General features: G+C 36.3%; 1 protein-coding gene across 1 annotated transcript in view; it reads right to left on the bottom strand.

The window, feature by feature from the left end:
* Positions 1–551: 551 nt before the first annotated feature.
* The window catches only part of nf2a (NF2, moesin-ezrin-radixin like (MERLIN) tumor suppressor a), a 47,273-nt gene continuing 32,285 nt past the window's right edge, over positions 552–15,539 (bottom strand). Inside the window, exons 8-16 of the mRNA XM_028033584.1 lie at positions 14,828–14,962; positions 14,584–14,658; positions 14,384–14,497; positions 13,028–13,150; positions 12,473–12,690; positions 11,208–11,313; positions 8,133–8,251; positions 7,204–7,363; positions 552–849 (exon numbers count right to left, since the gene is read on the bottom strand). Of these exons, the coding sequence (XP_027889385.1) occupies positions 799–849; positions 7,204–7,363; positions 8,133–8,251; positions 11,208–11,313; positions 12,473–12,690; positions 13,028–13,150; positions 14,384–14,497; positions 14,584–14,658; positions 14,828–14,962 (1,101 nt within the window). The 3' untranslated portion in view covers positions 552–798. The remainder of the gene's footprint in view (positions 850–7,203; positions 7,364–8,132; positions 8,252–11,207; positions 11,314–12,472; positions 12,691–13,027; positions 13,151–14,383; positions 14,498–14,583; positions 14,659–14,827; positions 14,963–15,539) is intronic.

Below are 15,539 nucleotides of genomic sequence, written 5' to 3'. Positions count from 1 at the left end.
CCGATCTGAGATATGAAATATGTATTCACGATGTAAACATGGTTAATAAGGCCTCATAGGTAACAGTTCATCCACATTCGCAACAGAAAGGGAGGCAGGGACCTTCTTGTAAATTCAATGGGGATTTCAGTGTTCAGTACACGCTTAATATTCTCCACAGATCATAAACTCCACAGATTTAACAAATGGCTCTTTCCATTCAAGATGGCAGAGAAATGACCTGAACTTTCAGCTGAAATGTTCAGTTTAAATGAAGATAAATTGTAACAAAACATAATATACCAAGTGTGTAGTGTTTCAGCAGAGGCAAGGTAAAAAGAATACTCAACATGGAACAGCATATCCAGATATCAAGCGTTTGGTTCGGGTAATGTTAGTGGTTTATTTCCCTGCAGAACTGCTAAATAGTTCATCACTCATATTATGTAGGTCACTTCAACTGGAAATTATACATTAACTATTCCAAACTCCCAAAACACAATCTCATTAGACTCACAGTGGAATAGGAGCAGTACAGCTTCTCCTGTAGCATAGACAGAGTATGTTATTTCACTTTGATAAATTCAACAAGCAAATTCTTTCAAAATATCTCTAAAAAAAAGTCTTACACTCAGTCTTATTGTAAACACACACACATGCACACACACAGCTTTTTTTTATATGCATTTTTCTTAGAGGTGATGAATTCAAAGCAGTAGATATTTTTCTGGCCGTTGGCAGGTTTTGTTTCCAGCAGTAAGGAGTTTGTAGTGCAGTCGGGAATGTAGCATTGAGAAGTTTCTCACGGTTCCAGAATGTTTAAAGTTCTTCAAAAAAGGCCACCCTTGACTTGGTGCTTTGTAGTGTAAGCTGTGAAGGACAAAAAAAAGTCAGAAAACGGTTTAGTTAAGTGAGAGAAAAAGCAAGTGTCAAATGTAGAGCCAGGTAGCAATCAATACAGATGCAAAATACATTAAAAAAAAAAGAACAAGTGCCTGGAGACAATAACCACAGCTTGTCTTCTCGAGTAGCCTTTCTTTCAAATCTACACAACCATGCAAAAATATTCATGCCCTTAACACATTTAGTAAAGCTACTAAATGTGTAAGGGGGTTATAGCCACAAACCTCAACCTTAATTTGATTTTGCTATAAGTTATCAACCAGCAAAAAACAGTCTGCATTTTTAAAGTGAAAGGGAAATTATACATGGTTTTCAAAGCTTTTACAAATAATCTGAAAAGTGTGGCATGCATTTGTATTAATCCAATACAGTCATAAATATTCATGAAGACTTACTCATGTTCATGACAGATGTTATGTCATGTTTATGACGGTGTCATTACAGTCTTATACACAACCCGTCAAACAAAGTGTTACCAACGAAGTGAAGCTTATGGTGGTAATGTAACAAAATGTGAAAAGGTTGAAAGGATTTAAATACTTTTGCAAGGCACTACAATCCCAATGAATGCACCATGAAGCAGTTTACAGAAATTCAATGGTAAAAAAGAAAATCTTGTTTAGGAAAAAAAAATTACAACCGATACTTAAACATGGGTTTTGCTATTTTCCTGCTGTCAACAGCCCCTTTAGAGTGTGCATATATGAGCGTGCAATGCAGGAAGCTGTGCACCCTGGCTGAGTTTCTTTTCATGGGAGTTGGCTACGTCAGAGGAGTCTGCTGCGGTGTCAGGGTTTGGAAATGTTCCACAATTCAAATTTCTCAAACTGTGACAATCCATGGATCAAACAATGCCATTTTCCTTTGTTCGTGCTCTGGATGCGGTGCTCACGTCAAATGTTCTTCTAAAATCAGTGATAAAGAAAGTATGAAGGTTCTTCCCTTCAGGAAAAAGTAGAAGTACTAAACTTTGAGAATTTTTAAGGTCGTCCCATTAAAAATGTAATTACAGACAGCAGAGCCCATGGCTGCACTGCTGTCAGGGGAAGGCCACACTCGAGAGGTTTTGTCATGGACCATTAGAAGTCATCCATCCCGGACTACTCTCAGATACAGATAAAAAACGAATATCAAGCTGTACATTATGTGTAAAACATAACCTGTACATGTCTTGTGAAAACTATGATGTTTATCTTACTGGCCCTTGCTGTCACTATTACCAAATCGGTACTTTTCTATGTTAAATCACTACAAAGGAGGTTTGAACCATGTATTTTTTTAAGTTAAAAGTTCTGCTTTAAGACAGACCACAAAATCTGGAGCATTGCAATAAATGCATCTCCTAAGCTTAGCTTAAACTTTTAAGTTAGAAGGCAGATTTAGAAATGCCATCATATGTGTTTTTTTTTGTCCTTCCAGATATTGTGCACTTCCGAATTACCATAATTCGGAAGTGCACAAGTTTTATGGTCCACAATAAAACAAGATCAACAAACAGGTTATTTTTTTACAGCTCAAGATCAAAAGTGTGTACAATAATTATAAAAATGTAAAAGTGGTTCAGTTTAATCCTCATGTTTCCCTTTAAATTTGTCACTAAAAACAAAAAAATGTACCAACAGTATATTTAACTGGGACTTGCAAACCAATCACATCATATGTCAACAACAATCACCAAGGAGACAGATTGAAGACAGGTCCACATGGCTGGAAATGAAACAAAATCCATAATCCAACCTGTTCAGTTCTAGTCCCTTGTTGCACTAAGGTGTTACTATTTAATGTATAGCAGTGGGTTTGTGTGTCAGCTGTATGAATTATGTGACATGTCACTTAATTGAGGGAAAACAGCAGAATAAGATTCATGAACGGTGATAATGCACAGAAAATCAATAAAATGAAAAACATGAAAATGTAAATTTGCATTAGTTTATTATGATCCCTGTCGCTGTTTGTTTCAGGCTTTATTTAGAATCCACCATAGTTAATGGATAATCTGAGTCATATTCTGGGTCAAACATGTAAAATAGAACTGCTTCCAGCAGAAATATTTCCTGTATCGAAGCTTCCAAAACAAAAAGCCTGTCTGACTGAATGAAAATGCTGCAGAATCCATGTAAGGAACAGCTAACTCACTTTTTGAGCAACAAAGCCTCTCTCAAACTCTTAATTTTTGTCAGCTCTTCTATATTCTAATTAGTGGATCCATCTAGTCTTTCCTTTTGATTCTTTAATATCAAAAGGAATTGTGAATTGTCAAATCAAATAGTGAAATGTATGACTCACTAGACTAATCGCACAATGTTATTTGGCTTTGTTTTTTTAAGTGTGGTTTTTAAAAACTTTGGATTATGGTGAAATTCTTTATTGAAAACATTTTATTTTTGGTTACAGTTTGTTTTACAAAAAATTCAAACTCTTTGATTGGCTTTCAGTTTCTACTTTTTGTCTCTTCTCTTTTGATTCCTAAAGTTAAGACAACAAAACTAAATTTTATTCTGCGAGACGTGGATTTAAATCAATTTAATTTAGCCTTTCCCGGCAAACTGAAATACTGACTCATCTTATTCAACAGAAGGAAGAGAGAGAGTAAGTTTCCTTCTTATACAAGCTGCAGGATAACAGGAATTAAAGTGACTGCCAAGGTGAATATTGGACTGCTGCGGATGAAGAAGGACAGTTGGGGAAATCCAGGTTATTTCAGGGAAATGTGGATGAAGGACTTAAGCAAATCCTAGATAAGGTGTGAGAGAGGGATGGATTTGCTGAGCAATATTTACTGATTTATGTGCATTGTCCCTGCAGACAGGCAGCCTGAATATTGCTTATGAGCACAAAACCTTGACTGTACATTGGTTTGACTACCCAATATTGCTGTCCACAGAGAAATTCCTCAATTTAGTTTCTACAAATATAATCTATGAATGGCATCGGATAAATAAAGATAATAAAGATGTTCTTCTGTTTCTGTGTGGCACTGTGTGATTAGAAAGAGAAAAAGACGATTTCTTTCTTAAACAGAATCCCCAAAGCTTTAATTTTGTGGTGAAGTTGTTGTAAATGAGCTTTCCTGAAAGGGCCCAGCACAAGCAGAGCAGAAACCGTGACCTGGGAGAAGGGTAAAAGTGCACTGATCCGTATCAAGGGAACGTTCATTAATCATCGTGAGGGAAGAAAAGGTCTGAACACAGAAAAACTTTGACTACGGTTGCAGCCTGTTCTGATTCTCTTCCCTAGCAGACAATGTGCTTTGTTCCACATTCCTTTATCGTTCACTTACTTCATCCCCTTCTGTTTATCTCAGTCACTAAGCATTCTCAGCATTTCTCCAATGTTTAACCTCCAGAAGACTCATCAATAAGGGAATATATTAGTTCAACTTAACCTACCTAAAATATCTCTTCCCATTTTGCAGACCTGCCACAAAACCAAGTCGTTTTCAAGTTTGCCTCTCCCATTATCCCAAAAGCATTGTTTTCCCTCCAAGGTCGTGTGTCTGCATGAAATATTTCATGCAAGAAGGAATACAGAGTGAAATGAGAGCTGTCAAAGAAGTTTCTACGGGAACATACTGTCAATAACACAAAAGTATGCTTACCTGAGCCTACATTACAACAAGCCTTAAATCTATACTTTATGTAAGACCAATAAACTGCAGCAAAATTTAAAGTGGCACTGCTAAAGCACAACGTATTGCCAAGTATTTTTGTCTAGTTTCTAGTGCAAACATCTTAGTGCATTTGAAATAAGACAAAACTAGTTTACAAGTAACTTTTCAGCAAGATATAGGAGTTTGTTTTAAGATAATATTCCTTAATATTGATTAAAAAAATACTATTACCATTGGCAGATTATTTCATTAAGACATTTTTCACATTATAATAAACTGCATTTTAGGTTTCTTGGCAAAACATACAAAGTGGCAACTGTTTAAAACAAAAATAATTTCTATAACAATGAAACTCAAAGTGACACTTTGTGCATGCTTCTTTCTTCCCCCTCCAGGCATACTGCTGATTGGCCCAGAAAGTTCCAGTTTGGATTTACTGCACCACAGAGCAAAATCCCCCAATCTCTTTGGCTTATTTATTTAGTTGTGAGTAAATTAAGACTGACTTTTCTTCTCCTTTAGGGTCAGTGGTCTTGGGGATTCAGGCATGGAGGACTTCACTGTTTGGCCAACCGGAAAAAACGAAACCTCAGTAACTGCTGCTACAAAGTCTTGCTGAATGTCTTTTGCAGTAAATTGAAGATTTTTCACCACCTGCCTCCTCAGAAGTCTTATGGCAGATGTCAATGGCATAGTCACTTTAACTTTCAAACTAGGCATCCAGTGACATCTCTTTCAAGGAAAACAAAATATGTTTAAGTGCAACTTTAACAATGTAACCAACTAATCTGTTTTGGTTGAAAGGGTGTAGATTATTAAGTGTCCAAAGTGTGAAAAGTAGGAAACGAGACTGCATGCCTCATTCACTGAAGAGGTTTAATTTTTCATTCAATATTTTTCAGTTCTTAACATGGATTGGATATTTCTACTTGTAGGCCATTTTTGGGAAAATCAGAGTTGAAAGATCCATCTACCAGAGTAGCGTAGCAGGTGTTTAACACGCCAAATCTGTGTTTAATGGTTAGATAGTCTTCACTTCTTCTTTCAAACATTTACCTTTGTAAAAACGTGTACCGTGATGCCCTTAGAGGAGAGTCCTCAATCATTGGGATGTACTGCATGTGGATAGATAAGTCTTGCCTGAAGAGTTAGATCCTGTGACTTGCTATATGTGTTTTGGTTAACAAGAAATTTTAGGATTGATTCATAGGTTTTTTTTTATATCTTTCTCTTCACTTTTCACCACTGTGCATTGTGCCCTTCCTGCCTCAAACAAGATGAATGTTGACCGCCACTGGTTCAATTAAACTAACACTTTTAACTTTGCTCTTTCTTGTCCTTCATGTCAGAGGTTCCCTTATCAATTCAGATGACTAATGACCAAGGAGGAATCAATAAGCATGCTCTTAGCAAGTATATTTTACACCCAGGAACAAAAAGGATAATGCACTCTACTACGCAAGATCTTCAGGACATAAGTCTATAACTCAAATATTCTGTGTGACTTTTTTTGTTTCAATTAGACTTGTACTACAGTTCAAGAGAACAGTAGCAACAGATTTTAAATAAAATGTCTATAATGAAAACATAAACATGAAAACATAAAATCAATTATAAGGTTAAGATTTGTAAATTGCTATTCACTCAGACATTAGATGAGATGAAGAGTTGACATGCAAAGCAAAGAAAACATAACTTCACCTCTTGGTTCTCTAAGGGCTTTCATTTTAATTCAGTTAATGCTCACCGAGCACGTTCAGAGGTCACAGTAGAAAATGAATAACGACTAGCCATCTCTGAACAGGCTTCATGAACCTGCAGACTGAAGAATGAAGATGGAACCAAGCGGAGAAAGTTGCTATTAAGTGATGGCTGGAGAATCAATACCTTTCTTTGATATAACAGACAGTGAAGCCTGACTGCTGTACGAGAGAAGACTATGAATTGATGATGGTCGTCTTTGAAAAGATGGTGCTAAACCAATGTTTCACTCATCAACTCAAGTCAATTAGCTCGTTAGACAGTGATGAATGGAGTATCATAGCATCAACAAAATGAATGTGCTGTAGATGTTCAATATTCATAAAGTTTTATACAATTATTTAAGTTCAAAACTTGTTTGTGAAAAATGTTTTGAACATAAGCGTATCCAATGTGTGATTTAGATCTCCATACATAAATAACTTAAGTACATTTCCTCCTTTAACTTCACAGAATAAGGAAAAAATAAAATATAAGTCTTTTTAAAGACACTTGTTAATTTTTAAGATTTCACAATAGGTTTTAACTTTTTACTAGCAGAACATTTGAAGAGTTGTTTTAAATTACTCCAATACCGGGATGTGCAATTCAGTTTACCAAGGGCCTATGTGAGTAACTATGATTGTTAATGGCTGGATCTTTGGCTGAACTCAATTATTGCAAAAATATATTTGAGAAAAAAAAAATAAATTTCTGCTAAGATTCAGCCAAGATCTTCTTTTACTAACATTATCAAATTTTGAAACATGAAAATTGTGCTTCAGTGCATGTTTAGGGTGATCATTTCAAAGTCTTTGGTCTGTTCTATTTAAACGGAACCAATTTATCTCTGACTTCAGTCAATAAATACACAAGGGTTACACAGTATTCTGCTTTTAGACATTTCTCTTAAATTTCTCACACATTGGCACTAATTTTCTGTATATATAGAAATACATATACATATATACCTTTTTAAAGTTGCTGTGCTTACTGGTCCCCTGTTCTGTATTCTGGTTGTGAATGATGTCCAGAGGAGTCTCCCTCTCCTTAAGCTTCAGACTTTCAATTTCCGTCTTCAACTCATTCAGCTGCTCTTGCAGGTGTTTGCTCTTCTCCATATATTCGACTCTTAAAAACAACGCACAAAATAGGGTTAAAAATAAACCGTAAGATAATATAATAAATAAAAACAATTGGAAAGATACACAATTTAAAATATAGCCATTTGTTTGTCACTGTAGTCCTGCCGCACACAGTACAGAAAAGTAAGGCTACAAAATTAATGAAAATGAGCAATATCAATATTGGTAAGACGTGCTTGTTCAGTAATATTCATTAGATGCACATCAATATTGCATTTGTTGATGCTTATGTGTAAAGCATCAGAAAGTTGTTTACAAGGCAACAAAAATATTTTAAGTCATTAAGAAATTTTATTTAAATTTATTTGAGGAGTTTACTAGAAAAATATGCCTATCTTTCATCTAACTAAATCAATAAATCATGGACACTAGCTGCTCAAGAACCAACATTTCCAACCAAATATTTAAACTTCACCCAACTAACTTACTCATTCTTGTCCAAGTTTTATTTCTGCTCACTTTAAATGTCTCCAAAATTAGCTCAGGTAAATGACCTGAATGCAGGCGGCATAATTATGTACAAATAATGCCGAGGGCCATGTGTTCAACAAAACTCTGGAATCAAAAGTTGCATTTTTAAAACTAACAGTCTTTATGGTGCAACTGCAACATTTATGTCTTCTAAAAATATTGATATATTAACTCCCTTTTCTTGATTAAAGATTTAATCTTCAAAGTCCTTATTCATACGGAACCACAGTACTAGAAATTCTAAAAAGTGAAAACTAAACTTCCGAAATGGACAGGTAACTCACTTCTCCTTCTCAATCTCCATGGACAGGCGTTTCATGTCGGTGTCTTTGAAGTCAAAACTGAGATTCTCCCTGCTAAAGTTAAGTTCTTGAGGGACGCTGTCAGATGGAAGTCCAGGTGACTACAATAGAAAAAGAAATCAAAGATGGGTTTTCAATCAATAAAAAGTATGAGAAGAGAGTAGAGAAAGATAGACATTAGCACATGGATCAAAATGACACAAAAGTACGAAAATAATGACTGAAGCGTGTAGAAAAAAACCCCATCAAAACAACACAGCGGAAAATATACATTTACATGGCCTGAGATACATCTGCAATGCATTGTGGCATGCAAACCTCAGACTGATTAAAGCTACTGTCTTGCTGTTTCCTATCTTAATGATATCACATTACAAAATGTGTCAAACTAAACCAAATCTGAGGAAATGAAGCAAATTGTGCAGCACATTAAGTGTTGTCACGTCTTTTAAGTAAGTGTGTCATTTTTTTATGCGTTTCCTTTCTAAATAGTACATGTGTAATGGGATCAAGGGTGTGGAGTTCGCTGTGTCCTGCTGCATCAGGATGGGGTACATTACTCTACCATAATTATGGATCAACTGACCATCTAGGAATGAAATTTCAATGTTCTGAGTGCCTTCAACCGATTAGATAATTATTAATTGAATTAATTAGTAAGTGGGTCAGGCTATCAGTTTAAAGCATACTGAATGAAGTGAATCCTCATTTTTGCGATCTACATATTTTTGGTGTATATATGGTGTGTGTGAGTGTATGCTGTGGCAATGATGCCATGAAATATTTCAACATGTTCAAAAACTCTCTGTCAGCCTAACTTGGCTTGGAATCAAATTATCCATATACTTTAGCATGAAATGAAAAGTAAAGCAACACCAGAGCATTATTCACCTAAGGCAGCAGATCTTTATAAGTGACTGGAAGGCAAGACAGATATGCAGCAGTGTGACAGAGGTATAGGAAATGAACTTAGAGCAAATAGTAACATATACAGTATATAGTATGAGTAGAAAGCTTTCATTTAAAAACATGAAAATACTCATCGGAAAATGAGTAACAACACATCTATTATAAGCATGTAGAAGTACATAAAATCTGTATTCATACGCTGAAGAGACTCTGCATCTATTCTGTGTGTGAACATGTTTACAGGCAGATGACTGTAGACTGTGTGGGTTTTAACATGTTTGGAGCTCTTGCGTAGGCTGACTTATGTGCAGCCTGGTCTTATGCAAGTATCATCAGTTTAACATGGCTTTGCAAGGCTACCTCAATCCTTGTCAGTGTGTGTGTATGCGAGTGTCTGTTCATCTTGTAATATGTATGCTTTCGTGTTGCCAAATAGAGAACAAAGAAATGGCATCAATATCGATGTTTACACACGAAAATAGTAAGTCTGCATTTGCTTTGGACATTTATTTGTTTTCCAAACCCAGTTAGTTCTGCTCAGGGCTGCATGGTTGCTGGAGCGTATCCAAGCTGTCATTAGGTGAAAGGTCCGCAATGATCACCAGTTCATTACAAAAGCAAACAACAAAGGAAAAACTCAGAGCACCAATTGACCCAACATGCAGGTTGAATAAAAAAAAAGGCTTTCACAGCCAGAAACTAGAAATAATGTTATTCCATTGTTTCCACAGAACTATATAAACAATTTTCCGCCATTACAGTAGTGTGGTCAAAACCAAGAATAGAAATTTTAGACACCACTGCTATAATCATAATAATTTACTTGTTGACTTGAAAAGTGTTCTTTATTTCTGCTAGTTTTGTAGACAGACATACAGTAGATCCATATATTGGCCCTGGAAAATGTTTCTCTCTCTTGTTTTCTCAGCCCTCTCATCCTGTAAAGTGGAGATGTTGATATTTTCAAAGTAAAACACTTTATTGGTTGCATTTCAGTCCAGTCATGAGTTTTTTGGTCTTGAGAACAAAACTGGACCTGAGTACCAAAACACTACTTTACAGATGAATCACCATGTGCAAGACAACAACACTTTCAAAAGAAAAAAAAATTAACATAATAAGAGTAAGTTGTTTTTTTTTCTTTTGAAAATGCTCTGATGAGGCCAATTATTTCTCCATATGTGATAATGTTTGCCTGGTTTTGCACATTTGCTTTCAGTCTAATTTGGTTACCGATCTCTGGAGCTGAAGACAGATTTGTTTCACAGAGATGAAAATAGCAGCTCTTTTCTTACAAACAACAATATCAGGTTTGTTTTAGCTTAAGCTCTCTCACCCAGACCAAATCATTTATTTAATATTCACTTGTTAAATATTCTGTCAATTTTTCTAAGCAATATGCATTTCAAATGGTTGAATATTAAAAAGAGACAGAAGTCTGAAAACAGCGTCTTCTTTCAACAAAGGGCAAATCTTCCATTATAAATATACCATTGGTTGTCAACTGCTTTAGTAGGCCCCGATTAAATTTTTACTCCACTATTGACTCTTGTTTTTCTATCACTTTCTACTTCCCTTTTGTACCTATAAACCAACCACTTTGTATCGGTCTATTTAACCTAACACACATCAGCGGTTTTTCTTTGTATTCTAGTTTTTCCATAATGTTTGGAGATAGAGTCATAAAAATTGTAAAATCTCATCCATTCATTTTCATTTATTTAAGTTTTGATCTATATTTGATTAGACTCATATGTCATATTATACAACAGATATATGCTGAAACCCAAACAACTCTTAATCTCCTGATTGTAGGCATTATGTATTAGAGTCGTACAACCATATTTTCTTATAATAAACTAGCAGTAGAACATAGGAAATCATCTTAAATTGAAAAAATTCCCAGACAAGTACAAACTGAGATATTGTGGGTATGTCCCGTGGCAGAAGACGTCATTTAGTGTCCAGAAATGTTGAGTACAAAATACACCTTTACACCTTTTTTGCTTTACAAAGAGGCAAAATGTCCTACACCTGCTTCAATCTTCTTGGTTGACAGTAACGTATCAGTTAGATTGCACATACACATGTAGTGCACCTGAACACCACTCTCTGTATTGGACAGTTTGACATGTGCTGGTCAGTTACCGTATAGATGGCCTTGCTGGTCATCTCCAGCAGCTTGTTTTTTGCTCTGCGCTCTGAATTCCTGGCTTCCTGCAAGTCCTGCTTCAGCAGATCAGCCTCTTTAGCCCTGATGAACAAACAGATAGCAAATGACACGTTAATTTACCCCCCAGAACGAAGAGACCAAATAGTATAAGCGAATCTAAATGATATTTGATAATTAACACACAGTGATTCAGAAACATCACACCCAGGTAATCAGTGTGAAACACTACAAGGCCATTATTTCAAACTACCTTTTTTCATCAATTAGTGTGCAAACAGAGAAGTAAGAGTGTTTTTACCCACTGGTTATGTTTTTTTCCCTCCCTTTTGCTCATTTTCCTGAATGCTCTGAAGTTCCTTGCCAATGTGGGTGAGCTATGTGCCTCCAGCGTTTGAGTGGATGTAGTCATTTACATGTTGAGTGGTGCAGGTTGAAATTTTTCCTGCTGCAGAAAAGTGCTCATCCAGAAATTGGAGTTACACCCAAGTGGTTAATGGTGCCTATTTGAAGCGATTGCCTAATAAACCGTGGAGTAGAAACTGTGAAGTGATATTGGTGATGGCATGTATACTATTTTGCTATAAATATGAAATGATTGTCATTTATTGAGCTTTTTGGAGAAGTGACAAAAAAAATCTTGCCATCTCAAGTCAAAATGGGATGTTCTACTTTATTCCTAATCCCATCTTCTGCAGAAAGAAATTCTTTATACAACTACAGATAACACAAAAATCTCAAGTATTATAGATCAACTATTAAAATCTCCTAGCATCAATCAATTGGCAAACTAACAACTTAACTAACCTACTTTTTGACCAGGTTTGTTATTTTATGCTTTAAGAACAGTGAGTATTCACAGAGCTACCAAGCAAACTTGGTATGAAGCACAAGCTTCATATTAACTCAAAAATATCAGGGTAGTGTGTGAGCTCTATGAGTTATTTAGGAACTACCTTTTCAAGCTTCTTTCTTTGAAGGGTTTGCCTTTTAAAACATAGGAAAAACTCTTGGAAAGTTAATACAAAGAGGGAAAAAGTTATTTAAAGATGCAAGAATATTGCATGTTTTGAGCACATATATGCAAGGTAGAAATAATAACAGGACCTGGTTATAAATGGTGGCTCTAGCATTGAGAAAGACATAAAATTCACAAAGCCAACCAGATATACTTTGCAGTCACTTCAGCATGCATGGCACACATTATATTCTACCAGCCAGTCGTCTTTGTTCTCCTCCCCACCTCCTTTCTGACTCTTCAGCCATCTTGAGAGCTCGCATCTCAGCCTCCAGCATCTTCTGTTCCATAACGCGTCGCTCCTCCTGGCCACGCATGGCGGTCACTTTGATGCGCTGCATCTCCGTCTCAGCCTCGACAGCTTTCTGGGCCAACAGCTTGGCCTCCTCCTCTGCAATCTGGGCCTTTTCAGCCAGCAGGTCTGCCGTCTGTTCTGAGCGCAGCTGGAGTGGGGAAAATAAAATCTCACATTAGGAGGGAGATGGAAAGAAGAAAAGTCAAACCCTTGCAGGAAATATAGACATCTAAAGCAAAGCACACAGATAAAACAACATTGTAGAAGACAGGACAAAAGTAGATATAGAGAAAATAGAGAATATTGTCAAGGAAATGATTAAGTCATTTTAAAAAAAAAAAGGGAAACACACTTGGAGAAGGTAAGCAATGTGCTAATGCTACGTGGAATCCAGTTTGTCAACTTTTCTTACTTTGAACCTTTCCTTTATGTGTAATTGTCCAAAAAAGATAAGTCTTGGACGGAGAAAACCATTTGAAACTTACTAATGCCTCATTGGCCATGTGAGCCTCATCCTGCAGCTGAATGAGCCTCCTCTCCAGCTCGTCCCTGGCTCGCTCTGCTTCCTCTCGCAGCTGCTTTTCCCTCTGCAGACGTTGCCGCTCTACCTGGATGGCATAAACAGGGAAGAGCAGTAAAAAAAGCTCTATTGAAAGATTTAAAATAAACATATAAACCACATAAACAAAGACAAGCAAATAAAAAGACTGACACAGACTTTATTTTATCTTTAGACTGATAGGGGTTTTCACTGTTTTTTCTTGTGGCTGCAGAATGCATTTTGAGAATCAGCCATTGCATTGGTTTAAATGCAAAATGTAAGAATATTAGGACTGCATCTAATAATTGTTTTAGTAATCGGTCATTCAATTAATGAATGATTGATTCATTGCATAAAAAACTGCCACATTCTGAAGCCTTTTCATTTAATAAACCTTTTTATACAACAGAAGAAATCCATTTGAAGATGCAAATAAACAAATAAATTCTCTTTTAAATTAAACATTGTATTGCCGAAATGCAATAACGAAACATTCCTTCAGTGTTTTGATGATTTCAGCATGTGAAAAGCTCGGCCCATTCTGCTTGTCTTAACATCAATTCAGTGTATGGCTGATCTGTTGAGAAAAACCAAAACATGGCAGTCTAATTTAAACGTGTGCGTCGGATCATCTTATTCTGTAACATAAAAGAAAAAGTAAAATTGAGAAAGCTCTGCTTTTAAGTCCTAGTTAGTCCAATGTATAGCTGTTATTCAGATTTTTAGATAGATGAACTTTATCAGGCAGCAGCAGCATATAGTCTAAACTAGTTAAACCCTATAAATACAATAAAAAAACAAAAATATGCCTTGTATGCAACTGTATGATATAACAACATTCAAACACACAAATATTTTAGAAAATACAATATTTAAATTAAACTAGACAAATTACAGTGAATTAAAATCTCTATTACAAATGGTGATAAAAATAAAAGAATCCTCAAAGTAAGTAGAATTCACTCTGAGAGTGGAAGATTTTAGATTGCCCTAATCTTCTTCTGCTGTGCTTGGTTAAATCTGACTTGTGTGCGCTTTCACACCATGATAGTCCAGGGACTTTGATTGAGTGAAATGTGGAATCAAGCCGCCAGAACAACGTCACACAGTTACGACTGGTGGGTTGGGGCGCCATCAACAGAAGCTGTGATCTGCTGCGGCGGTAGCACAGAAGATGAGTGACGAATTAAATGTTTTCAGATCAAATATAAGTCCATCAATCAGCTTTCTTTGGTTTACTTGACAGTGCGTTTGCTTTCCCACTGTAAGTGAACCACACTTAACCTTCTGATGTCTCTACCTGCTTTCTGGCCCTCTCTTCTCTGGCTTGAGACTTCATCTGCTGGACCTCAAGAGAGTCCACTCGACGTCGGCGTATGAACAGGTCATGGTTCCCTATGCACAGCTGCAAAATCTAAAAAGTGAAATCGAAACCAAACGCAGGTTCAAATCACATTGGGGACATCATTATCAAAACCAATTTACTTCTGCTGAGCTCACCAGCTTGTTGACTCTTAGTCGTGAAGAGTTGAACTTGAAGACATTGGTTTTCTTGTCCAAAGGTTTGATGGTAAACTAAACATCGAGACAAAAGGAAATACCAGGATTGTTTTCTTAAGCAGACAGGAAATGCATATTAAACTGTTCAGCAGGGCTGCATGTTTGCAATGAAAATTAAAACTGTTTTTAATTCTGATTTCATTAAAGTGAATAAAACATGAACGTCAACTACAGATTCTCCCACCTCCTTGTCGCTGTAGGATATGTTGCGGATCTCGTTCCATGGGAAGGAGCATTTGGGTGTCAGTTTGTTTTCCGGCTCGTAGATATGCAGACCAAGGGCATCCACTCCCAACAGAAGATCTGTTCCCTTTTTATTCTACACCACATCAGAAGAAATAAATATTTTCCACTGCCTGACACAGGCAAACAGCTGTGAGACCACCCTCTCAGCCACCCTTCATTTGTTTCCTGCATTTGATAGAGGTGGCTATTCTGTAGCTCTGCTTGCTAGAACAGTTTGTTAGAATCTAGCTGAATAATTCAGCTACCACAGAGTTTATATTGTCTCTGCTTGTTTGTTTGAAAACAGCAAATTTCCTGAGTTGAGTTATAAACTGCACTGGTCTTTCTACAAATGCATTATCCAAAGTCAGATCCAACTCAAGTAAATTTCTGTTTATTTAGAGTTAAACAATTGTTTTTGCTCATCTAGAAAACATTTGAGGTAAAAGTGCCTTTTAATATGCCCTCCACGCATACCTAAAAACATTCAAAATTTACTGCCCATATTTTTAAGCAATGAGAACAGGTGAGTCATTTAATAACAGCACGGTTCAGCTAACCTGTCTCATAATCGTTCATATTGGCTTCAGGGTTTCTACACCCTTTTTCAGACTGAATTTTCCCACAGCTCTTAAATACAGCACGCTTTAAACACACCGATTAGGCATAAC

Source organism: Xiphophorus couchianus, chromosome 12, assembly GCF_001444195.1.
Source record: "Xiphophorus couchianus chromosome 12, X_couchianus-1.0, whole genome shotgun sequence".
In the NCBI taxonomy this organism is placed as follows: Eukaryota; Metazoa; Chordata; class Actinopteri; order Cyprinodontiformes; family Poeciliidae; genus Xiphophorus; species Xiphophorus couchianus.
The sequence above is the reverse complement of the archived record's forward strand: the minus strand, read 5'-3'. Positions and strand labels throughout refer to the sequence as shown.